The 23,174-nt window shown below is 38.5% G+C and overlaps 12 protein-coding genes and 1 long non-coding RNA gene across 23 annotated transcripts; 6 read left to right on the forward strand and 7 right to left on the reverse strand.

The window, feature by feature from the left end:
• Positions 1-346: 346 nt before the first annotated feature.
• On the forward strand, positions 347-1,848 carry LOC124352628 (ketimine reductase mu-crystallin-like). Of its 2 annotated transcripts, none has more exons than XM_046802178.1 (7): positions 347-441; positions 511-674; positions 735-885; positions 955-1,116; positions 1,190-1,385; positions 1,453-1,659; positions 1,729-1,848. In XM_046802178.1, the coding sequence occupies exons 1-7, from the start codon at positions 364-366 to the stop codon at positions 1,806-1,808; spliced, it is 1,038 nt and encodes a 345-aa protein (XP_046658134.1). In that variant the 5' UTR covers positions 347-363; the 3' UTR covers positions 1,809-1,848. The 2 variants fall into 2 exon arrangements, with proteins under 2 accessions (XP_046658134.1, XP_046658135.1); XM_046802179.1 differs by having other exon boundaries at positions 356-441; positions 501-674.
• A 2-nt stretch (positions 1,849-1,850) lies between these two features.
• Positions 1,851-4,113, reverse strand: LOC124352633 (glycogen [starch] synthase-like). 7 transcript variants are annotated; one of them, XM_046802190.1, is made up of 3 exons: positions 4,017-4,113; positions 3,624-3,954; positions 1,851-3,032 (listed from the first exon to the last, which is right to left on the reverse strand). In XM_046802190.1, exon 3 carries the CDS (start codon positions 2,927-2,929, stop codon positions 1,937-1,939), a length of 993 nt encoding a protein of 330 aa, XP_046658146.1. In that variant the 5' UTR covers positions 2,930-3,032; positions 3,624-3,954; positions 4,017-4,113; the 3' UTR covers positions 1,851-1,936. The 7 variants fall into 7 exon arrangements, with proteins under 7 accessions (XP_046658146.1, XP_046658145.1, XP_046658144.1 ...); XM_046802189.1 differs by having other exon boundaries at positions 1,851-3,438; XM_046802188.1 differs by having other exon boundaries at positions 1,851-3,438; positions 3,510-3,954.
• Positions 4,114-4,120: 7 nt separating this feature from the next.
• On the forward strand, positions 4,121-5,101 carry LOC124352639. 2 transcript variants are annotated; one of them, XM_046802200.1, is made up of 5 exons: positions 4,121-4,253; positions 4,323-4,477; positions 4,556-4,698; positions 4,766-4,905; positions 4,976-5,101. In XM_046802200.1, exons 1-5 carry the CDS (start codon positions 4,146-4,148, stop codon positions 4,976-4,978), a joined length of 549 nt encoding a protein of 182 aa, XP_046658156.1. In that variant the 5' UTR covers positions 4,121-4,145; the 3' UTR covers positions 4,979-5,101. The 2 variants fall into 2 exon arrangements, with proteins under 2 accessions (XP_046658156.1, XP_046658155.1); XM_046802199.1 differs by having other exon boundaries at positions 4,979-5,101.
• A 146-nt stretch (positions 5,102-5,247) lies between these two features.
• LOC124352637 lies at positions 5,248-6,231 on the forward strand. The gene is made up of 5 exons (XM_046802197.1): positions 5,248-5,453; positions 5,521-5,678; positions 5,737-5,867; positions 5,939-6,078; positions 6,145-6,231. The coding sequence occupies exons 1-5, from the start codon at positions 5,301-5,303 to the stop codon at positions 6,229-6,231; spliced, it is 669 nt and encodes a 222-aa protein (XP_046658153.1). The 5' UTR covers positions 5,248-5,300.
• Positions 6,232-6,713: 482 nt separating this feature from the next.
• LOC124352641 lies at positions 6,714-7,612 on the forward strand. The gene is made up of 5 exons (XM_046802201.1): positions 6,714-6,848; positions 6,922-7,052; positions 7,125-7,210; positions 7,281-7,397; positions 7,473-7,612. Exons 1-5 carry the CDS (start codon positions 6,729-6,731, stop codon positions 7,571-7,573), a joined length of 555 nt encoding a protein of 184 aa, XP_046658157.1. The 5' UTR covers positions 6,714-6,728; the 3' UTR covers positions 7,574-7,612.
• LOC124352642 lies at positions 6,934-7,344 on the reverse strand. Its single transcript, XR_006921523.1, has 3 exons — positions 7,261-7,344; positions 7,089-7,192; positions 6,934-7,022 (listed from the first exon to the last, which is right to left on the reverse strand). It is a non-coding gene; the product is annotated as an uncharacterized LOC124352642 (long non-coding RNA).
• Positions 7,613-7,627: 15 nt separating the features above from the next.
• Positions 7,628-9,377, reverse strand: LOC124352636 (TATA-box-binding protein 2-like). Its single transcript, XM_046802196.1, has 6 exons — positions 8,969-9,377; positions 8,582-8,754; positions 8,275-8,518; positions 8,115-8,218; positions 7,965-8,059; positions 7,628-7,900 (listed from the first exon to the last, which is right to left on the reverse strand). The coding sequence occupies exons 1-6, from the start codon at positions 9,212-9,214 to the stop codon at positions 7,824-7,826; spliced, it is 939 nt and encodes a 312-aa protein (XP_046658152.1). The 5' UTR covers positions 9,215-9,377; the 3' UTR covers positions 7,628-7,823.
• Positions 9,297-13,395, reverse strand: LOC124352631 (F-box-like/WD repeat-containing protein ebi). The gene is made up of 11 exons (XM_046802181.1): positions 13,205-13,395; positions 13,031-13,107; positions 11,729-12,945; positions 11,304-11,656; positions 11,051-11,236; positions 10,792-10,977; positions 10,650-10,724; positions 10,429-10,583; positions 10,195-10,360; positions 10,024-10,122; positions 9,297-9,926 (listed from the first exon to the last, which is right to left on the reverse strand). The coding sequence occupies exons 1-11, from the start codon at positions 13,259-13,261 to the stop codon at positions 9,888-9,890; spliced, it is 2,610 nt and encodes an 869-aa protein (XP_046658137.1). The 5' UTR covers positions 13,262-13,395; the 3' UTR covers positions 9,297-9,887.
• Positions 13,396-13,551: 156 nt separating this feature from the next.
• Positions 13,552-15,080, reverse strand: LOC124352635 (DNA repair protein RAD51 homolog 2-like). The gene is made up of 6 exons (XM_046802195.1): positions 14,877-15,080; positions 14,688-14,801; positions 14,407-14,627; positions 14,223-14,336; positions 14,090-14,151; positions 13,552-14,015 (listed from the first exon to the last, which is right to left on the reverse strand). Exons 1-6 carry the CDS (start codon positions 14,961-14,963, stop codon positions 13,660-13,662), a joined length of 954 nt encoding a protein of 317 aa, XP_046658151.1. The 5' UTR covers positions 14,964-15,080; the 3' UTR covers positions 13,552-13,659.
• Positions 15,081-15,282: 202 nt separating this feature from the next.
• Positions 15,283-16,529, forward strand: LOC124352634 (ribosomal RNA processing protein 36 homolog). 2 transcript variants are annotated; one of them, XM_046802194.1, is made up of 4 exons: positions 15,285-15,862; positions 15,947-16,075; positions 16,147-16,264; positions 16,328-16,529. In XM_046802194.1, the coding sequence occupies exons 1-4, from the start codon at positions 15,347-15,349 to the stop codon at positions 16,462-16,464; spliced, it is 900 nt and encodes a 299-aa protein (XP_046658150.1). In that variant the 5' UTR covers positions 15,285-15,346; the 3' UTR covers positions 16,465-16,529. The 2 variants fall into 2 exon arrangements, with proteins under 2 accessions (XP_046658149.1, XP_046658150.1); XM_046802193.1 differs by having other exon boundaries at positions 15,283-15,862; positions 16,147-16,529.
• LOC124352638 (39S ribosomal protein L11, mitochondrial-like) lies at positions 16,465-17,349 on the reverse strand. The gene is made up of 3 exons (XM_046802198.1): positions 17,110-17,349; positions 16,852-17,041; positions 16,465-16,780 (listed from the first exon to the last, which is right to left on the reverse strand). Exons 1-3 carry the CDS (start codon positions 17,248-17,250, stop codon positions 16,515-16,517), a joined length of 597 nt encoding a protein of 198 aa, XP_046658154.1. The 5' UTR covers positions 17,251-17,349; the 3' UTR covers positions 16,465-16,514.
• LOC124352632 (serine/threonine-protein phosphatase PP1-beta catalytic subunit) lies at positions 17,333-19,392 on the forward strand. Of its 2 annotated transcripts, none has more exons than XM_046802183.1 (6): positions 17,333-17,468; positions 17,886-18,017; positions 18,112-18,342; positions 18,405-18,581; positions 18,653-18,939; positions 19,001-19,392. In XM_046802183.1, the coding sequence occupies exons 1-6, from the start codon at positions 17,348-17,350 to the stop codon at positions 19,100-19,102; spliced, it is 1,050 nt and encodes a 349-aa protein (XP_046658139.1). In that variant the 5' UTR covers positions 17,333-17,347; the 3' UTR covers positions 19,103-19,392. The 2 variants fall into 2 exon arrangements, with proteins under 2 accessions (XP_046658139.1, XP_046658140.1); XM_046802184.1 differs by lacking the exon at positions 17,333-17,468 and adding an exon at positions 17,532-17,734.
• An 86-nt stretch (positions 19,393-19,478) lies between these two features.
• LOC124352630 (probable ATP-dependent RNA helicase DDX10) lies at positions 19,479-22,597 on the reverse strand. The gene is made up of 6 exons (XM_046802180.1): positions 21,699-22,597; positions 21,428-21,629; positions 20,421-21,365; positions 19,941-20,350; positions 19,776-19,880; positions 19,479-19,718 (listed from the first exon to the last, which is right to left on the reverse strand). The coding sequence occupies exons 1-6, from the start codon at positions 22,463-22,465 to the stop codon at positions 19,538-19,540; spliced, it is 2,610 nt and encodes an 869-aa protein (XP_046658136.1). The 5' UTR covers positions 22,466-22,597; the 3' UTR covers positions 19,479-19,537.
• Positions 22,598-23,174: the final 577 nt, after the last annotated feature.

A 23,174-nucleotide genomic window follows, 5' to 3' on the forward strand; every position in this document is an offset into this window, starting at 1 on the left:
TATTTGACTTTGAAATTTATTTATTATTTTGATTTAAAAAATTTAGTTGACGATATCGATAAAATTTTTGTAGGCAAATTTTTTTGATTTATTTGTTTGATTACATGGACAAATTATACAATCGTTCATCGATAAATTAGGACATGCTCGTCATTTAACGATGTTGTCATTGCAACAATTCGCTGAAATATTTACATATGGTTTAATCACAGTTATTGTGTTTCAACCAATAACAGGTTTCGGTTTGTCACGATGAATTGCAGATAAATTTAATTGTTCAGCATGCGATATGCCGCTTGGAGCGCTTTTCGAAAGGTGCTAACGTTGATCAAAGAAATAGGATAGATTAAAAACAGCGTTATCATGTTATGTAGTCACAGAGGTGTCTACGATGAAAACCACACGAAAACATTGTTTTCACCACAGCAGACGCAACAAGTCGTACGTCTCATCCATTCAATTTTTATTAAGCAGGCGCCATTTTATTTCACTTATTTTAGTTAATTGAAGATGAACAACATCCCATACTACGGCCCCGAGGACGTAAAGGCCTCGTTGAAATATGAAGAACTGGTTTCAGCGCTGGAACTGGCATTGGCTGATTTTTCAAAGGGGCCAGAAGGAGGGGTTAGTCAGCCGCTCAGAGCCACTGCTGAAGTCACAAAATACAATGGGTTTGAAAAATAAATTGTCCTGTTCTTTTCTGATTAAAATTTTATTTGGTAATGTAATAGTTTTTTAGCTGCGATGCCAGCATATGTCGCATCACGAAACGCCTTGGCATGCAAATTAGTTACGTTTTATCCAAATAATGCAGCCAAAGAAATGGACACTCATATGGCTCATGTATTACTATTTGACGAAACGTCTGGAGAAATCAAAGCAGTAATATTCCTCTATTTAATAATAAAGGGGATCGCAATAATACCGTATTACATTTGTCATAAATACTAGATCATGGATGGGGAGGTGATCACTGCCATGAGAACGGCAGCGGTTTCCGCGATTGCCACCAAATACTTGGCGGAAAAGTATGATATATTGGCTGTTCTGGGATCGGGAGTCCAAGCTACAGCTCACATTGAAGCCTTTTGTAAAATGTTTCCAATTAAGAAGGTATATTGTACTGATTTCTCACTTTTCGCATTTTTTTCTAAGGAAACCGCACTATAATTCTTTTATTTCACAGATTAATATTTGGAATCATCGAACAGAAGGCGCAGAAAAGCTAGCCAAATACGTAAAAGAATCGATGGGAATCGAAGTGCAAGTTTTCACAGACGTTCAGTCGTGCGTAGAAATGGTCGATGTTATTATCGCGGCCACATTCGCAACAGAACCAATTCTTAAAGAATACCCCATGAGACCATGGGTTCACATAAATTGTAAGGACATTGAGCTTCTAAACTATTTGAATTATTCAGAGTAACTACGTGAACGTTTCACCTTCAGCTGTTGGAGCTCCGCGTCCGCAATGGCAAGAATTGAGCGCAGAACTTATGAACAACTCGGTTGTGTACGTCGATTCGTTTTTATCGGCAAACAAGGAATCGGGCGATGTTATTAAATCTGGAGCTCAAATTTATGCAGAAATCGGGGAAGTAATTCTGGGGAATAAAAAGGCGGAAATCACTACACGAACCGTATTTAAATCTTTAGGTAATTTAAATGAAGCTGTAAATTATGTGCACAACTTACGCCTTTTACTATAAAATTCGCTTGCAACAGGACTAGCCCTCGAAGATGCTGTTTCTGCCCGCCTTGTTTTTGACGTGATGGAACTAAACAAGAAAATTCTCAAACAATAGTTGTGTCTTGTTTAAATAAAAAGAACTATTAAGAACACAAGATTATCTTTGCATTTGTTTTATTCGACATTAATCAGATAACAGAACGTAATTATTCAGGAAATGGTTGGCGATCGGCATATATCATGTTAGTCTTGAGTGATGACACAGTCTGGGTGTTTCCCTAGAACGACCTCGGCCTGTTCCGCAACGGTTTCGGATATAGGAGTGAAAATATTGGAAGCGAGGGCGGCAGCGAGTTCCATAGAAAAGCGGTGGAATATTCCTCGTCGACGAGCTTCTTCATGAGCCCTTTCCTGAGAATGAAAGTCTCCCTCCAGACAACTAGTTTTCAGAGTAAAGATGGTTGTGATGCGACTGCTCCACTGACGCAGAAGAACGAGCCCAACTGCACATTTCCAGTCGTGAAATTGAGTGCAAATCTCGTTTCCTGATGGTTCCCGTTCAATATCACTCGGGACGATGGAAGGCTCGGTTGGTTCATCTTGATGAGAAGGCTGTTTAGTATCACTCAAAGAAGGGTTGAGTCCCGTTGTTGGATTGGACCCATTAGAAGATTCTGGCCGACACCTCAATTCGAATTCCGTGAGGAATTCGGCTACCATGTATCCGAATATCACAGCGTCTCTGGCTTCTTCATCATCAGCTGGGATGTCAATCATGTGGTCTTTCTTAAACATTTCCAAATAACGATCTCCAAACATGTCACGAGCTGATTCAACATGGAAAACGATAGCTGGTGGACGGTCACGAATCAGCCATTTGCCAGTTATCACCTTGAATCCTTTATCACGAACGGCTTCCACCGCCACGGCTAGCGGAGAATCTCTTGGGAATTCGGCATGTAGAATTTCATCAGCAGCTTTATCGGGCCTGTAACGTCCAATTAGGATATTCTTTTCGCCGTTTATGGTAAACAAATCAGCGACGTTGGCGACCACATCCCACAAAATTTCAAAAGTCCAGGGCTCTTTGACGTTATCTTCGTCCGGGGTAGTGGATTCTTCTCTATTTACTCCAACTTGGCCTTTTTCCGCATCGTTGTCTGGTGTGCGATTAACTTCGTACAAACGAAACCAACAAAGGATTTTCGAAACGTAATCTTTCAATTTGCGAAACATTTTTTAGTAGTTCCAAAAGATTGATTATCATCTAGATGTGATGTCGGGTCTTAAGTAACCTGAATCCGTGAAGGGTACACTTGCAAGCGCTGCAATACCGTTCCTAGGATAATTTTCGTGTAAAAAAAATTGTTACATCAGAAAATGAAAATATTTAACTAATACTAATACATATTTCGCACATTATTCAATTTCCTTTCATATCTTTTTTCGGCATTATCAATATTTAAAACATAATTGATACCTGTCCTATGTTGTTTGTTGACTAAAGAAAACGCTGTCCTACATCGTTGTGATAATTTACCGTAGTGGGTGAAAAAACTGAAATGTTATGATATTTAACGCCATGCCAACGTAAGGTCAATTAACCTTCATCAACGTTTTACTCAGTATTTACAGATTAGTCTGTAAGGCCAAGCCACGTCTTCTGTTCCAGGAATAAGAGGATCGAATGGTTTTACCGTATTGAGTATGTTCGAGTGTTGACGGTAGGGCTATACCCTATTGACCTAGATCGATCAGCAAAGCTGTGCTTTGATTATTGAAAAGTTCAAACGGTGCAGATTGGTCTGGTTTTTACATGAGGGGCGGAAGTGATTACTATTCTACGTTTGTCGTTCCATTTCAAGTTTGATGCAACAGCTACATTCTTTTGCAGACTAAAGACGAGGAAAGAAAAGAGCTGCTGTATTACCTTTTCCTCTTGCTTCACTCGGGATTGTTAGGCTTTCCCTTTCCTCGATAACATTTCCTTTTTCCGCCGGTCAATTTCTCCAGGAGGACCAACTGCGCCGTGCCTATTGGATTTCAACGTAGTACCTTCAACCAACAACTAGAGAATGGATTGCAGATTAGGTGGCCTTCCCTGTTCCTCCGACGAAAACCAAGGACCGTCCAAACATGTGGGGATGTTGTCATACAATATTGCCTATCTCGATGGTTAGACACAAATGCGACTTTATGCTGATCTTGATAAACGCTTACGGATTTTCTCGATACTGATCACGCCGTTTTCCTCTTCCAAACTGCGCCAACAGAACGAATAAATTAGCGTCACATAAAAGGTATAAAAGCATGCCCAACTTACCACCGGGCCGCAGTGATACCAACAGTTTCAGTTCTCGATTCCAAAAGCGTCTATGCAGCCGTGTTCGATTTTCTGTTTTACCTTGTCCACATATTTTACTTAAATCAAAGAAAACATTTGCAATTTAAAATGATGGCCGAGAACGGCACAGTGTGGAAGAGCGATTACCCTAAAAGACACATTTACTTCTTGGGTACCCTAGGATTACTTTTGGGGCTTGGAATAATCGTCCTTGAGGTAAAAGACGTAGAAACGTTTACATCCATTATACAGCCTACTTTATACATTACGATTTATAACCTGCAGGCCACGATGGTTGTTTACCGAGATGATATTCGCCTCAACGACATCCGCAACAACCCTCTGCTGCCGATTGCCATCACGGGTCTTACATTTGGAGTTTACTTCGTTGTCTTAGCCATCGTTACTGCCTGTGCTGCCAAATCAAAATCACGATGCATGTAAATTATTAGCTTATTTCTCCCTGTTAAAGTTTGTTAATTAACTAACAATTTGATAATGATTGCTACCAATTGCAGAACCGTAACATTCCTCGTCATGAGCATCATCGCGCTAGCTTTGGACTTGTGCTTACTTTCTTTCCACGGTCTTCATCTAATCACTCGCTGCAATCCAAATGAGTTTGAAGGTCTCGGAGGGAATTTTGGCATCCGGAATTGCCGTAAGTTCCGGGATCAGTAGTTTAGCCTTTTTAATGAATAATAAACAAATTTGGAATGATTTTATAGGTAATGAATTCGATCACGTATTGTTGATCAATCGACATGGTACCTCGTTACTGTTGATCATCATCGGCACAACACTCCATGCCGTTATCAATTTTTGCTCCATTATTGTCTCCTTTTATGTTGTCTGCCGATTCGAGCAGGTATGAATGACTCCTACTGCAGAAAAGTTATTAACAATACAGAAATTTTTAATTTTGTTTGGATTTGAAGTAGAAATACCTTATCAACGGCCGAAATGGATCGCACCGCAACAAATAAACCATACTAATCTTATACTTCATCGTCACAGTAATGACATCATCCGAATTTCAGAGATAAATACATCCTTTTTTATAATAACCCGTGTTCCTTCATTGAACCCATTCCTTGACCCGGATGCTGATTTCTTCACCATGCCACTCCATTGTTTATGGTTATTTCCGCTTGCTACGAAGCAGGATGAAAGGGATCCGGATCTAGTAAAACTTGAAATTACAATTTCGACTTGAATGGGACATCAGTTCAGTAGAGGCAATAGCATAAATCGAGTGCCAACATGACGATCGCGTGGCTGACTACCGAAGTTTATATTAAAACTAAGCTTAGACTTATTTCAATTTACAATGGAGTGAAAGAGCGCTCAAAAAGATGGGCATACCTTCTAATTGTTACGTGGTGTACACTTTTGATAGCAACAACTGGAATTCAGGTATATCTGTGCAATAATTATAAAGATTTAGCTAATCTAAAACTACCTTAATTAAACGTAATACAAGATATCGATGGTTACGGCATATCAAGAGCAAGAAGGATCTCATGACGTACCGTATAATCCTTGGTTTCCTGCCACCATGAACGGACTAACAATGTGTCTTTATGCTGCAGTGCTGTCAGCACTTGTTCTTTGGTCAATTCAAGCCTATTCAAGAAAGTTGTAGGTGTGACCTGAAGCAGATATTAATCAATGTATTAAATTTTATTTTATTTATTAGTGCCGTCACGTGTTTTTCAGTTACACTAATAGGGTACTTATTACTGGACATGGCAGTCTTCTTCTACTATCCCCTTCGACTTGTGACTCGATGTAGCCTGTCGGATTTCAATGGAATTATGCGCAAATGCCGTAAAAGAATTTCAACAAAATGAGATTTGAATGTACAGCCTAATATTCTAATACCATGTGGGGGATTTTAGGTGCTGAATTTAGTGACGTCTTGATGGTGGTGCGACGTGGAAGCACACCAATGATGTTCTCTATAGTGGGCGTCCTTCATGGTTTGGTCATTTCTTTTTCACTTGCTGTCATGATTGCTGTCCTCATTAGAAAAAAACAGGTATTTTATTAATCATTCACTAGATTACGTTAAACACTTTAGTACTTATTAAATCATTGGCTAAAGGTAAAATATGAAGTTAACGGACGTGGTAATGGACACGGAATTTCACAAGAAAGCTACACAGATTTCGACGATATAGAATTAAAATAAAATAGTTCCCATTAGTGCAGTTACAGTCGCAATCTTTCAACTACTAAAGAGAACCATAGAAAATCATCTGCATTAATATTTATCTCCGGAATCCATTTGAAAGCTCATAGATTTTAATTTCCCTTATAACGTATGCGGCATCACGCCAGTCGTAGTGGAATCATTCTGTCTGGAAAGCATAATACACGTGCCGATCTTGAGAAGAAAGTAAGCGTTTTCTCACAACAGCAGCAGAACCTAATCATTTATGTACAAGGTATAGTTTACAGCATCACGGGGTAAGGCCAACTCACGACCGGCTTGCACAGGATACTCAAATGTGAACATAACCTAACCATCACTGTGGTGTAAAAATTTCCATCATACAAAATTATAACTTACGGATGCTGTGGTCACCGGTGTGTGGCTTTCCGCTTCCTTATAGCAGAAATAAAAGTTGAGAAGGACAGATCAAAAACAGTGTTTGTACCCATTCAGTGGTTCTCAAAACTCGTTTCATGGAGTACAAATGCTACGTACCGTCTAGTCCGTCACAGGCAACAAGATTTTTTCGACTTAGATTCCGTATCACAGCGGTGATTGGATTGCTGATCGGAATCATCACAGTGTTCTGGCAGGTAACTTGAGGGATTCCGCAATATTTTTCAAATGTGAAGGTCGACGTGAATAGCCTACTGAATTCTTTTACAGATACAGTCTCATGTAGACAGGGATCAGCCTGACGTTGATATGACTTTTGAACTTGAAATTTGTTTTGGGATTTACGGTTTTTTTCTAGCGAGTACGAGCTACTACCTCGGTGAAATTCAAGCAAGTTCATGGTATTTTTATTTTACAAAGATTGAAAACTTTATTACCTGTAATCTTTGGTTCAATAATTCTTCCACTTTTAGGGCGCGATTTCACATCGTCATCTCGTCTACTGGAATTGTATTAGATCTTGTTCTTCTGGTTTACCATGCTACTTCATCAATTCTAAGTTAGTGGAAAAATACATAAAATGTATTATTATTACTACTTAATAACTACATTTATACTGCATTTATCAGGAGGCAGCTATATCAACCCTGGAAACAATTTCTTTATGATTTCAATAGCGACGTTACAAGCGGTCAACAACTCTGTTGCTATATTTCTCTGTCGGAAGCTCATTGTTCATGAACACAGTATTCTAAAATTAATTATTAGTTAACTTAGTGCTCAAAAACAGACCTTTCACCTAAATTTTAATTTTTCTTAAGGAACACAAGAGCTTCGTTTTAAACGAGAAATTTCACCCGAGCCTAACGATGACGTGGAACACAGTATTTTATTGCTCAAAAAACCTGAAAATGTTGAGTGATGAAAAGAGAAACAATTTAAACTGAAAGTTACCAAGTGCTTTTTAAAAATAAGATTAAATTGTGAAAAATGTCTGTATTATTTTTACTGGATGAAATATCAATACAAAGAAATGTGAATGAAAAGCGCATTTTGAGTTACCCGATGGTTGCCCAATAGCACAGAACCAGCAATGAGTTAAACAAAGGAGGAAAATTGGAATTTAACCAACGTACGTAAGTAATTTTGTCATCGCCATGTTGACAGATGTGCTATTGCTTCTTGAAACTTTTTAATATGGGGTATATGTTATCGAATGCATCGTAGATCTCTTGGCGAACTTTCGCGCCTAGAAGAAGTGAAATTGAAGTAAACAACTATTAAAAAACCCCTCATTGAAAATTTTAACATACCGGTTAGCACAACTTTTCCTGAAACGAAAATAAGCAAAACAATACGAGGTTTGACCATTCGGTAAATGAGACCAGGGAAGAGTTCGGGTTCGTAGCTGTAAATATAATAATAAGTAAAATTATACACAACATTTTATTGTATATGATTACCTGCTAAACTGGCTGTGTGTCAAAACGAGGCCTTCTAGACGGATAGGAAATTTCACGTCACAACTACCAACCATGTTTTGAATTTTGAAATCAAGAAATTTTGCCTGGAATATAAAATGGTTATTTGAAGTGAATTTTTTCCTCGCACAAATTGTCTTACGGGAAAGTTAAGCTTCTGTACGATTCGAGCATATTTTCTGGCTGCTAATCTTGAATCTTCTTCAGATTTAGCTCCTGTACACACCATTTTCCCTGAACTAAAGATAAGGGCTGTTGTTCTGGGCTCTCGGATTCTCATAATCACGGCTGCGAAACGTTTAGGGTTGTACTCTGCATTACGGGCGTGGAGAGCAATCTTTTTTAGATCTAATTTGCATCCCAGATTCACTGTTGATACTATATTCCTGAAATATAAAAAGAAAATACCTGATTATCATAGCAACTAAAATAAATATTTTGTCTCTTACTGTAGTTGAGGAACAATTCCTGGATCAGCAGAAGCTGGTGTGTGTGGTGTCATGGGAGCAGGTGTAGATGGGCCAAACATTCCAGCAGGAGCTGGTGTGCCTTGTGAATGCAAGTGTGAATCCCCGATGGCTGCACTAGACCCTCGGTTTGGAGCAGGTGACATAAGAGCTTGCTGCAAACCAAAAATAGTTTTAATGAATCCCATTACATATACAAATTTTTTCAAAGCAAATAAGATACTGTCGTAACTCAATCCTCAGATAAAATTAGAACATGATTGACATTACAATTTTCCAGCAATATTGTTAGCAACACGTAAAAGACTGGTACATCATCTCATCATAGACTTTAGTCAATGGTTGTGCCTCAGTTTAACAATATATTACCGGAGTCTGAGGTTGTAACATGTGCTGAGGTGTAAATCCCGGTAAACTGTATAGGTTCTGTGAGCTAGATGCAGTGTTGATCTGTTGGTGGGGAAGAGCAAGTCCAAACCCATTTTGTTGTTGTTGTTGACGTTGTGTCGGAATAGGGCTGTTATGAGGTAAAATTTGCTGGTCTTCCTCTGGCTGATGAAGTGGAGTGCCAATTGATGGAATACTGAAGCCAGGACTGGATAGCATTTGATCCATTTTCTATGCTACCTTGAACTCCACCAAAGATCAGTAAGGAAATTAAGCAAAAACACGAAACAGTTAAAGTTATCACTCTTTCGGCAACAGGCAAGAGTCACAGCAGCAAAATCTATATTGAAGCAGCACAGCAGCTCTCTCTGTACGGCTCTCCAACCGTCTCTGCCCTTAGAACTGCGAATGGCCGACACTTTTCTGTTTCTGATCAAAGGCGTACAACGCGATTCTAGCGGTAGAACTTTGTACTTGACACAGTCAGACAGCCAGTAAAGAGCGCCAAAAAGCAAAAAGTTCAAAAAAACGTAAAATAAAACAAAGGAAAATATGCTAGTAGGCCCACTTCAAAAATATCATGTCGATTCGTTATAAAAACTCAAATTTTGCGTGAAGCACTCTAAAAATACTTATATTAGATGAAGTCGTTCGATTTACTCATTGCATAGTTAGGTGTACCAACTGTAATGTGTGTACGGTAAGGAGAACGACTAAAAACAAGAAATACAGCCATAAGGGGTGGGGGCTTTCACGATAGTAATGTTTGCACCTCACAGAAAAGTAATAAAAACGTTTTAAAATGTATTCATAGTAATTAACAATCAAAATCAAACTTTTAGGAAACTATAAGTACGAACAACATCACTTGAAAGATATCCATTTACACATACTGTGGTTACTAATCCTTTTTAAGTCTTTTTATTTCAAAATACTCAGCCTGCAAATGGAATGAAAAATATAGATTTTTCTTTTTTTTAAATAAGTGGAATGTAATACGTTCGTCAGTGACTTTAATAAGAAATAATAGTGCTTACCCCAAAGTCTCCGACAGCAACTGCCAATTGCTTGCCAGTAGCGTCCCACTCTATTGTGTAGATTGCACCGTTGAGTTTCATGGAACCAAACAGCTTCCCCTTTTTAAATTTCATTCCATCACTTGATAAGCAGCTTGAATGAGTACATACTGGATTAAGTTATATGCTTACCTTTGAAAACCAGCAATCTACATGACCATCACCTCTGCCAGCAGCTAAAAGTTTTCCATTAGGTGAGAAGGCGAGGCACTTGACGCTACTTTTATTCTTACTGCTCAAAACCATTTTTGTTTTTAAAGTTGCATGCCACACGATAACCGTTCCATCATCAGAACCACTGTGAAAACGTCGCTGTAAGAATTTCAAGCAACCACCACTTATAAGTAACCAAAAATTTGAAGTCACCTTGCCAGGTATTTGCTACACAAGCTATCCATCCTAATTGAAGAAACACCTGGTCCAGAGGAAACAGCAGGACGCCATGAAATGGCGTTCACCGATCGATAATGACCATTCAATTCCTTTGGTTCAGAGCTAATTTTTAATGCATCTTTCCAAACCTGAAAATAGAGAACTAACTTTGTAAGAACCAACATTAAAAATATGCTGTGTATGTGTGAGTTTACTTGAAGCGATGAATCCACAGAACAAGTTGCTAATACATCTGAACCAGGATTCCAGCGGACTGATCTTACCCAACGCTAAATTGAATCGCATTTAAAAATTTAAAATAATAATTTTGCGCAAATATACATAACATAGTCTTACGGGATAATCGGAAACAGTTCGCAGTGGATGATCATGCCCTACTCGATGAATGAAGATGAATCCATTATAAGCGCAAGACACGAAAATATTTGTATTTATTTTCCAGTCAACATCGCAAATTGGATCTGAATGGCAGGTGAAAGTCTGACGCAGACTTAATCTGTCCATATCCCAGACAAACATTTTCTAGAAAGAATAAAGATGTGATAGTCATTATCAAGTTATACACATATCTGCTGGTTTTCTATGGGTTACGTACGCCGTCCATCCCTCCAGAAACGAGGTACTTTCCTGACGGACTAAATTTCAAAACCAAAACCTCATTTGCATGAGTTTCTACCATGGTTTCAGCTTCAGGCGGGATTGCAGGATTTAATTTGCCTTCGGTAGACCAAAATCGAATGACTCCTTTTTTCGATCCTGTAACTAGAATGGTCCCATTGGGCTAACAAATGAAAAGAAAAGAGATCAATATTTGACTAAAGGTAAGAATAATAAATAACAATTCTTACATTCCAAGCAATTTTAAAAACAGGATCATTCGAGTGGTCGAGTGAAACGCGTCGGTTTTGTTTGCGAAAGGTATCTGATAAGCTAGCGAATTTCGCTAACCGAACTGATTCATTCACATTTTCATTTTCAACTTTGTTTTCATTCTGTGCGGGTAATATCCAAATAAGGGCATCTGCCCCATCACTGGTGGTGGCCAGCCAGTTAGTTTGAGGGTGCCATGTACATGTGTTTTTTAAAGCGCTGCGAATGCGATCAGCAGCAAAACGACGATTTTCTAGCACTGCATCCTCCAAGCTGACTGAATGAGCAATAGGAGGACTGCTCAACGATAAATTTGGACCTATCGGTACTTCTGCGATATTAATAGAAATAAAGTTTAGTTTCATTGCATTGTTTTCAAAGAATACCATGAAGTTTTAGTAACCATAAAATTCTGGAGACTCAGGATCGAAACCAAGATTGGAACGAACCCGTTTATTTATTCTTGACTCCGTTCCATTAGTGCCAGATATAGATTCTGCAGAGAAATTTAATGAAGAAGGTGTTGGAGACGATGCATCGTCGGTTAATGAGACAGTGCTATTTGCCGGTGATACGGAAGATTGTGGAGAATCAATAGATAAATCATAGCTTATATAGGAAGGAAGCTCGGATGCGAAGCTCGTTTTCCCTTTAAGACTTTTTAAAGGCCTCAATGAAAGTGGTTTCGGAGGATTTGGCGGATTCTGAAGTGATACGGTTGCTGTCGATGGGAGAATACTATTACGTGCCAGTGTTATGTTACTGCTTTCGTCATCTGATGATGAAAGCCGCCTAATTGAAAGTGAGGACAATGTTGGATTCTTATTACAGCAATCAAACGGTTTTCTAGGTGATGTAGGCGTCTTTGCGTGCTGCAGCAGTGGTGCACCAAGCAAAGTACGAGGTGCCGGGAACGGTGATCGACGCAGCATTGCTTTCGTTGGATATATCCGGCGGACTTCATTTGTTTCCTCTTTAATAGAAAGAGAAGTTTCCAATGCATAAGCAATCACACGACGAACGTCTTCTGCTGTAGAATGTCCTTCAAGACGATCTTGATCCAAACCATGAAGAATATTAACGGGTCCGTCGATCGAGGATTCCACGCGAACAGACGACAGATTACCGTATGGTCCTTCGATAATCACTTTCAGATAAGATTGCTGCAAATCGGAATAAAGCTGATAAATCTGGGCAGCGGTCGTGCAAGAATCTACAAGTTTCTTGGTGCAGTCTGCAATTTGACTGCTAAAATCCTCACGATCAGTTCGGGATGAACGTCCAGCGGAGAGGAAATTGTCCCGAAAAGATACTATTTCGTTTTTTGCCACTTCTAGTTGACTTATTTGCTGGTTGTTATGAGCTATTTTCTCTCGTACGCTTATTGTAAGGCGCTGCAGGGAGTCCTCGACAGTATTTAAAACTTCTCCGTATTTCTTTCGCTGGTCTAAGGCAGAGTCTAAATTTGTAATAGTCTTGTAGAATAGAATGACGTGATTTCCGATTGCGCAGTGAATAATATCAGACACATCGAAAACTAGATGTCTGTCCTTCCAACAAGAGTCGCTGGATATCTTTTGACACAAAAAGCAATACAAGATTTCTTTTCTTCGTTGCTCTCTAGAGATTAATTGAAATTTTTTTGCGATTAGTTATATTACTATGTAAAAATTGCCTAATTTGAAACATTCCCTAGTATACATACACAATAGATCCGTTCAAAAACGAAGAGTCAACCGATGGGTCGGAAAAGTCAGAGCTGCTTGATATTGTCTCTAGATGCTGTTGTGTGACGCAATACATATCAATTTGAAATTTAAAAATATACTATTATTTCACTTGAAGAATTACGTAGGAAATCGTTAGTAACAAAATTTACCACTGTGTTGGTTCCACTGACATTCGGAAAATTGGCACTAGAACTAGTCGGTTCCATTTTGGATGATTTTCTCTAAAAATGTCTTACTAGAGTCAAACGAAGAATGAGGAAACTTTGACATGCAGTCCTCGTTTATCTAAAAGTAATAGCACAAAGTTGTCAACGATGAAAATGATTAAACAAGCACGACAGGACTATTATTTGTCCTCATTGGACTTCATGCAGCGCCCCGGATAAGATAAGATTTTGATGATTGAAGACTGTGTCACGTACGCTTTCACATTACTATATTTGAAAAGGGGGAATTTTGAATTTTTGAAATAGCAAAAGAATTTATTACCTTTACACAAAATATTTTTATCAACAAACGTGCCAAAGGCGCCTACGAATATTTTACGCAAACATTTTGTAGTTAAGTAGTAGTAGTAAAGTAGTAAAGAAAGATAAAAGGCGGATTAAGAACAACCTCCACTTTGAATTTCGATGCCGCCTTTGCTGATGCAATAATTGACGATAATCTCAGGGATTTCAGGGGATTTTGAAACGATTAAACGTCGTGCATTTTGGCTAATAAACAAATGAAGCCGACTGTTGATCCAATGACTCCAAGATGGACCCAACGCGGGAATTGAAGTTGATCCACCATTTAAATCTTTAGACGTTTCCATTTTAGCAGTCACGTGATTAGTTACAACCACAGCCAAATTAAAGGTGTGTGCTATTCGTTTTAAACTCGAACTCAACGAGCACATTTGAGTACCCCTTTCGACGCTTTTCTCTGCTCCAAAATCTCGTCGGACAATCGAACCCACTAAATGTGACATAAAGCGAAACAAAATTTACAACACGCCTGAATAATAAACAAACATAGTGAAAAATACTTACTAGAATCAATTATTAAAAGACCGATGCGCTCTTTGATAATAAACACTTCTATACTGATTAACCTGTGAATGTTTTGATAGTAGTTTGTTTGTGATAAAGCATTTATCAAATAATTTAATGCAAAAACTATTACTTGTCTATGATGTCTTTAAGACTGTGGGGATGCCACAGATGGATTCTATTCAAAGAGCTTTCCAATTCCTCTTGTGTTGTTGTCCCATATTTATGCACAGCTATATCCAAAAGCCTAATAAGTAACAAAAAATATTATATAAACTAAACAAACAACTGATACTTTTGTAATTTTCTGCACACACCTAGAAGAATTAAACGCACCTTCAGTATCTATGTATAGAACACCATTACTTGCACCACCATGTAAGGTATTTGAAAAAGCAAGCTGAAGGCAAAGTTGAGTTTTTCCTAGACCAGGAGCTCCTGAAAATTCTGTTATGTGACCATGTGTTATGCCCCCTTTAAGGAAAACATCTAGTTCACCATTAAAAATTGCATGTGATGGCTGCAGTAACTGGCTAACCTGTTTAAAATAATATTTCAATTGAAAGTTGTGGTTAACAGATTTCTAAAATATTCCTACCGGAATGCCTCTAGGTGACACAAAGTTGTTGACTTCTGTTGAAATGGCTGACAATTTTTGGTAAGTTAATCCAGTTTTCCGTTGCAACTCAATGAAATTCAATGTCAAAAAGTCCTTTAAAATACAACAACAAATGCATGATTGCAATTCCAACCAAACTCTTGCCCAGAAAATATCATGTCATCATACTTGAACCGTGACAATGTTATGATTAGCAAGTTTGTCTGTGATGGCTGTCGGTAGACCGATGACTCTCAGTTTTAAGTTATTAGCCATATTCTATAAAGATACAAGAAATAAATATTATGTAAATATTTCAGTACGTTTCTTTTGAAGACTTCTGAAATTTAACACGATTCGGCGGCTCAATTTTGTAAACAGAAACATGTGAATCAGAAGTCTCATCTCCTACACACTGCTGCCAGATCTGTTCTTTGATAATTTAAATGTTGAAATTCTAAGTGATTTGTTAGGTAATGTAATGAAACAGAAAGAAATTAAAATTCAATTTTAAAATAAAATTATTTTTACCTATTATTTTATTTAAAATCTTAATCTTTTCAAGTGTCTTAATTTATGTCAAAGCATGCAATCTGGCAATTACACCAACAGACGACAATCAATTAACGAAACCACATGTGTTTGTGAAAAATTGGAAAATGTCAAAAAAATGGAAGGTTGAAAATCTTGTAGAAGAAGCCTCAGATACAGAGGAAAGTGACGTTGAGCAAGATGAGGAAAGGCCCCTCAAAAGTTCTGATGACGATGAAGATGAACTCTCGGGCTTGGATATTCCCGAAGCCAAACTTCCAGTCCTACGTTCGATCGTGAGTAAAGGTAAAACTGTTGATCATGATCAACAACGATCTTTTCAGGGTAGCGAAAGAGGTGAGGAAGCTGAAAAACTTGCAATAAGAGAAGAACTTTCCGCCTTGACATTTGAAGAGCTTCAAAAACTGAAGGAAAAGATTGGTTCTAAGAAATTTAATCAGACTCTTATTGGAGTTAAAAAGAAACCTCAGGTAAGAACTGATTTTAAAAGAGCCAATCCAAACAGACCAAGAGAAATATCATCAAAATCAAGAAGAATAGAGCCTAAAGTTGCCATCCAAGTTCCAAAAGTTTTTCGGAGTGATCCTCGCTTTGACAATCTCTGTGGTGAATTTCATGAAAAGGTTTGTAGACATCCCACAATATCTTGTGAATTTGTAATTTCTCTTACTTCATCCCACCTGTTAACTATCATCTAATCTTACCAGAAATTTTACAAAAACTATGACTTTGTCAATAAAATGAAGGAAGATGAAGTAAAAAAACTGAAAGAAGAACTGCGGGAAGAAACCAATCCGAGACGCACTGAAAAGATCAAATATCTCATACAGCGAATGGTAATTTACTAAATGTTATGGGTTTACTTTGAAATTTACTGTAAAAGTTTTTTTGTATCTATCAATCGTAGGAAAACCAAATTAGATCAGAGAAGATGCGGAAGCTCGAAGAGGAAAAACAGCAGGAAGAGAAACAAATTACTATTGATGCATTGAAGGAAGGAAAATCCCCTTATTTTGCAACCAAAGGTAACTGGAAACATTTAATCAATTTGAAACCTCTCTTTAATTACCTTAATTTTAAATTTTCAGCGGCGCGTAAGGAGCGAAATCTGAAAGAGAAATTTGATAGCTTAAAGGAAGAAGGAAGACTTAATCAATACATGGCGAAAAAACGGAAGCACAATGCTCAAAGAGACCGTAGGCATATGCCGTCTGAAGACTATTGATTCAAGGAAAAAGTTGACAAATTTATTGACTACAATTGAGAATACACATGCTATGCCGTTCGTAACATACGAGCTTCTTTCTTAGCTTGTAAGTCTTTTAACTCCTCCTCTACAATTATCTTTCTTTCCTTCAAAAATTCTCCATATTCTTCGGCATCCAATTTTGGAACTACTTCAATTCCACAACTTTTGGCAATTGCAACAACCTGTTTACAAATTGTTTCTAGAGGCAGGAAGCTTAGTGTTGCATCCTGTTGTTTGATTTTCGCAATTTCATAGACATGCTTGAGGGAAACTTTTCCTGCTACTTCTTGAGCTGGATATAATAATAATTTCTTCAAATTAGCAAAAAATTGTAAAGCAGGACATACATTTGTAAACTTTTACCATGTTTCATGGCTCCCCGCTGAATGCCTGCTGCTTGTTTCAGAAAATATGTAGCTGGAGGTTGATTAATGGTAAGGTCAAATGTCCTATCAGGATTCACAACTACTCTGCAGGGCAAAGGAATCCCCTCTTTGTAATCCTTGGTTCTTTCATTGAATTCTTTACAAAATGCTGCAATATTTATGTTTTTCTGTACAAGAAGCAGTGTGCTAGTTAGAAAAAGTCATCGCTAGAATTTAGCAGTAGCAAACTACAAACCTGTCCTAATTGAGGGCCAAGTGGAGGACCTGCAACTGCTTTTCCCGAAGGTATATACGTTTCCATTCTATTGCCATGATCAATTTTCGCTATAGTCTTCTTCGACATCGCTTTCACCACCTTCTTTGCAACTTTTGACATTATAATAAAGAAAACGGGCAAAGTTTGAAACTGCAAATCTCGGTATAAGGCCGCTGATATTGTTGGGTTCGTTTTATTTCCCTAGCAGACGAAAGCCATGTCTCAAGTTCAGGTGTTTACATCCAGATGGTGCTGCACAACTATTTTAATCCCGTCTGACTTTTCGATGATGGCGGACGACCTTAATGTTGACAGTATTATTTCTCGATTGTTAGAAGGTAAGTCTTTATGAATTAAAAATTTTGATTAAAACTAATAGAGCAGTCTGAAAGCTAGGAACTAAGTGGTCTCATTGATACATCTTTTATGCGTTCAATAGCTTCTTAGACTACTTTGTTGGTGTAGAACTGCAAAGGGCTTCAATTTTCAATTTCGAAAATAATGATTACGTTGGCAATTTTGTGACGCTAAACAAATTCTTGAAACCAATATTTCCCCATCTTCTTATTTATATTTAAATGAAACTAAATGGTCTCATTCAATGGTAATAATTTAAGGTTCTATACAACTTGATTAGAGTATTTATATCACATACCCACAGCCTTGTTCCTTGCCCTAAAAATGAAATTGTCATGTGATTACCTGTAAATCAAATTGTCAATCACTAACCATTTTTTTTATGTGTTTTGTAACAGTGAGAGGATGCCGGCCTGGGAAGTCTGTGCAGATGACAGAGGCTGAAGTTAGGGGCTTGTGTTTAAAATCCAGAGAGATTTTCCTTCAACAGCCAATACTCCTTGAGCTAGAAGCACCCCTGAAAATTTGTGGTATGCACTAATTTTAACAAATTTCATTCTTATTTTTTTTTACTTGGGACTTCCAAAGAGGTAGTAAATTATATTTTCTGTTTGGTATTTTCAGGTGATATTCATGGCCAGTATACAGATTTGCTAAGATTGTTTGAGTATGGAGGTTTCCCCCCTGAAGCAAATTATTTATTTCTTGGCGATTACGTGGATCGCGGAAAACAGTCCTTGGAAACCATTTGCCTTCTACTTGCTTATAAAATCAAGTACCCTGAAAATTTCTTCTTATTAAGAGGAAATCACGAATGTGCATCCATCAACAGAATTTATGGCTTTTATGATGAATGTAAGTAACTATCGTTTTCTAAATGGCCATTATTTAGAGTGATGTATTCTGCTTTATCTTAGGCAAACGGCGGTACAACATTAAACTGTGGAAGACTTTCACCGATTGTTTTAATTGTCTTCCTATCGCCGCCATAATTGACGAGAAAATATTTTGTTGTCACGGCGGCTTAAGTCCCGACCTACAAAACATGGACCAAATCAAACGTATTATGAGGCCGACTGATGTACCTGACACTGGTAAACTTCGACTTGGCTTTACACCTGAAATATATATGACATCATATGTGGCTGATTTGTTTTACATTTAGGCCTTCTTTGTGACCTGCTGTGGTCCGACCCTGATAAAGACGTGCAAGGATGGTCTGAAAATGACCGCGGCGTTTCCTTCACTTTCGGAGCTGATGTTGTCAGCAAATTTTTGAATCGCCATGACCTTGACTTGATTTGCAGAGCTCATCAGGTCGTAGAAGATGGTTACGAATTTTTTGCCAAACGTCAACTGGTTACTCTCTTTTCTGCGCCAAATTACTGTGGGGAGTTTGACAACGCGGGCGGCATGATGAGCGTTGATGAAACACTTATGTGCTCTTTTCAGGTATTTCTATTGAATGTTTAATATTTGTAACTCAAATTTAAAATTTTTCCAAATTCGTTAGATTTTGAAACCCTCGGAGAAGAAAGCAAAATACCAGTACTCTGGTATCAACGCCACGAAGCCGAACGCAGCTGCCAACAAACCAGTGCCCAAGAAGAAGTAATAGTTAGTAAGAGTTATTGTAAGCTTAATCCTATTGAATTATTTGATCGACTTAACCTTTCAACCGGAATGTGGTGGGAGCCATCAATGCCCAATATCCCCTTTTTAACAAATTCTTACAACTACTATTTCTGTTGCCCTCGTCACACAATTTGGAGGACAACGTTACTCCTTCGCATGCTTCGTCAGCGTCTTCATTTTTTTCCTCGTTACTTACCACATCTCTTTCTCCCTTCATTTAGTGTATATCCTCTGTAAATCAAACAAATAAACCAACATGATATCAGCAAACTTGAGCATGCTTTCCTTGTATGACGCAATGAAACAGTTTACAATTACGTCGGAAAAGATTCAGTCGACAAGCCGCGTTAATGTCAAAGTTCTCAATCCATTAAGCTGACTGTGTATTTCATATGGACAACGAGGCAGTCTTCCTTTAATTTTTAGAGCCAAGAATGTGAAGAGCCAACTCTTCGTCCATAGCCAAATCCAGGCCAGTGTCAAATTTACTGTTCTTAGCTGGTTTCTGTTTCTTAGGTGGCTTCTTCTTGATCCATTTTTGTTTCGTCTTTGTCGGTGTGGGAAGTTCTTCGCTTTCACTCGGTTGTCGCCGTTTCCTAATTATGAGAAAGAATTAATAGAATTCCAACTTGGTTTCAGCCACATGTTTGTACCTTGTAATCGGGGTAGGCTTGACAGGTGCTTCGTCATTGTCACTTTCACTATCATCTTCACTGTCGTCATCTTCTTCACTCTCGCTCGGCAATCGCGAGCGTTTCCTAAATAAAGACAGAATTAGTTTATTGGAACAAACGAAAATTAAATGGGAGATTTCTTACTTTGCAACAGCTGGCCCTCTGTAAACGTCACCTTCTTCTTCGCTATCATCTTCCTTGGCGCCGTAGATGCGATCGGGATCGGGTAAAGCGTCTATAATTTCTCCGACTGAACCATCGACACTCTCGTCACCTTCAGACTCTTCGTCCTCCTCCTCACCTTCGACATTCGCTACTTCTTCTTCCTTCTCTACCCGGTTGGCGAGTCTACGCTCTGCTTTGGCTTTGAGTCGATCTTCGCGATGTTTGGCTTTGATACGCTGACGGAAGATTTCTTTGTCGTATTTATCCTCTTCTTCCATCGCCTTTTTGGCTTCAACCAAATTGATGCCACCAGTAATCGATGTCGAAGCTTCAATTTCGAGAGCTCGGCCAAGCTCGGAAACTTTCTCGCGAGATGCGTCATAAATTCTCTGCAAAATAAACAACAATAAATTATACAACAACACGAAATGGGATCATTCTGTAAAAAATGGGTATTACATTTCCTTCGTCGTCAAAGTTGACAATTTTATTGGCCTTCAGCTTTTTAGCAAGGATTCGTTTGGCAACTTTCTCCTTGGTCAAGATCTTTTCCTTCTTCTTTTTCTCAACACCAATTTCAACCTCCTCCTCCTCGGCTTCTTCGAATCCGGGGAGAGCGTGATTTTGCCGCTTGATTTTGAAAATGCCGTCATCGCTATCGGAATCCTGTAATTCGTCTTCTGCGTGGAAATCGTAAGGTGCTTCCAGGTCGTTTCTTCTCCATTGCTGCTCAGTCGATTGAGCGGCAATAGGCTTCTCGGCTGGGGTGTCATAGTTTGGTTTCAACATTCGAGGAGCTTGTGGAGGCGCAGCCGATTCTGTTGCCTTGAGATGTTTTTGTAGGAAACGGACGCGTGGAGCAAGAGCGAGCCCCAAAGACCGAGCTAAAGCATTCAAATCGATACTAGTGACATCAAAAATCGACTTGTCTTTCATAAGGAAAACTGATTTGGCATAAGTAACAAAAGCCCGTTGGGCCATTTGTTTCAATTCAACATCACGAGCGAGCATGGCTTCGAGTTTCCGCTGAATGGAAACCAATTTCGAAGGATTGACTTCAATTTTCTGAATGGGGATCTTTTTCTGGGCCAACTGCTCAACCATGGCTTCTTCTGAGGGCAGCAGCATCAGCAACGATTCCCCTCCTTTCTGATAACGAGCAGTACGACCGGCTCGGTGGATGTAGCTACTTGGGTCGTCCGGACAATCCATTTGAATTACCCAATCAACATTAGGAAAATCGAGTCCTCGAGCGGCAATGTCTGTGGCGAACAGGACGGCAGTTTGCTTCTCGCAAAACTCTTCGTAGACTGACATGCGTTTCATCTGGTGCATGGTACCATACAAAGCCAATACAGAAAGACCAGGTCGCAGACGAGTAAAAGCTTGATGAATAAATCGAACCTAATTAAAAGGCAATGTTCAAGTTAGTTTGATAATCAACGGCAAATTTTTCAACAAATTACCTGTTTGCAAGAAGTCAAAAAGACAATCAGTTTCTTCTTCCTATGACTCCTAAGAAAAGACCATAAAATGTCGACTTTGTTTTGAATGGGAGTAATGATGTAGCTTTGACGCAAAGACTCGGGTGTGGAGTATTGAGCGTTTTCGTGAACAGAAACGTAAACGGGGTCCTTTAAACTGAGACGAGCGAGATCTTTGACTGATCTGTAATTTACATAAGATATAAAAAGGTGAGCGTAAGTTCTAAACGATGAATGTTATCATATTAAATACTTGGTTTGTGTGGCGGAAAACAGCAGAGTTTGCCTCTTTGGGGGTAAATTTTCAATGATACCGTTCATCGTTTGCTGGAATCCCAGATCCAAACAACGATCAGCCTCGTCAATAACCAATATCTGTAGGTTGGAGCAGTCAAAGAGAGGATTTTCATCCATGTGATGAAGGACTCTTCCAGGGGTGCAAATCATGATGTTACATTGGTCTAATCGTTTCCTTTCAAAATTAAGGTCTTTGCCTCCAATGATGAGACCAGCAGAAAAATCATGCTGGATTCCAACCTTCCTGAAAGTCTCAAATATCTGGTATGCCAATTCTCGAGTTGGGGTTATAATTAGGGCACCAAGACCATCTAGTCGAGTCCATTGCATGCAGTACAGTCTTTCAAGAACAGGTATCACAAAGGCAAGGGTTTTTCCACTACCGGTTTTGGCAGCTCCCAATACATCTAGACCTCTTAGGGCAAGAACAATACTCTCTTTTTGGACTTCGGTTGGCGTGGTGTACTCGTTCTGCTGCAGACCTTGCAAGGTTTTCTTGGAAAGCGGAATATCTTTAAATTTTAGTACAGCTGATGTTTCCACTGATGTATAGCGAATTTGCAAATTCTTGATTTCGTGTTGCTCAATGGCACTTGCTTTAACTCGACTTGGGTGTAATTTTCCTTTGGAGTTGTTTTTCTTCTTTGTCTTTTGTGACCCAGGTCCATTTTGTTTGTTGTCATCCGGGGTTTTTGCATTACCATTTGTACTACCACTCTCCATTTTCTTGTTGTAATTTGTTTTTCTTTTATTTGAAATATTTTTGAAAGAAACTAGGTAACTTGAACCATTCAATTCAATAACTACGTAACTTGCCGTCTTGCCCTGTGTCGAAATTTTTGGGCACCACGAGACAAGCAGACGACAAAAATCTGGTAAGTGCCATCTGGCGATAAATGAAGCATATAAGAAAGTTGGCGGAAAGTTTGAAAAGGTTTCGATTTCATCAAAATTGAATTTAAAAAAAAAAATAGTTTATTGCACTATTTTACAAGGCAATGAGAATAACTAAAAAATAATTAATTTCGTCACGCGTATATTTTTAATCTTTTTTTGTTCAATAAGAGGATGCATCACTTTATTAAAAAGCACCAGATCCCACAAAAAAAAAACACAATTTAATAAAATATAATTTTATTTTGACTATCTTTTTTATTAGCTTTGGTACGTATAAAATTCAGAGCTGAAGAACGAACGGAAGGTCTTCGGACTCATCTAATACACCTGTAACCGAAGAAAGTTCGGGCAATTCCGAGAGAGATACCAATTGAATGTATATTTGCGTCGTGTTGTGATTGTTTTCATGTCCTTCAACAAGAAAGTTGCGACTTGCACAGCGTGATAGTACTGAGGAATAAATGAGAGATAAGGAAAACACGAGGGAAAACACGGTAAATCGTCGCATTAATCTTGATCTTGTCTGAGATTATCT

Source organism: Daphnia pulicaria, chromosome 8 (genome assembly GCF_021234035.1).
Source record: "Daphnia pulicaria isolate SC F1-1A chromosome 8, SC_F0-13Bv2, whole genome shotgun sequence".
In the NCBI taxonomy this organism is placed as follows: Eukaryota; Metazoa; Arthropoda; class Branchiopoda; order Diplostraca; family Daphniidae; genus Daphnia; species Daphnia pulicaria.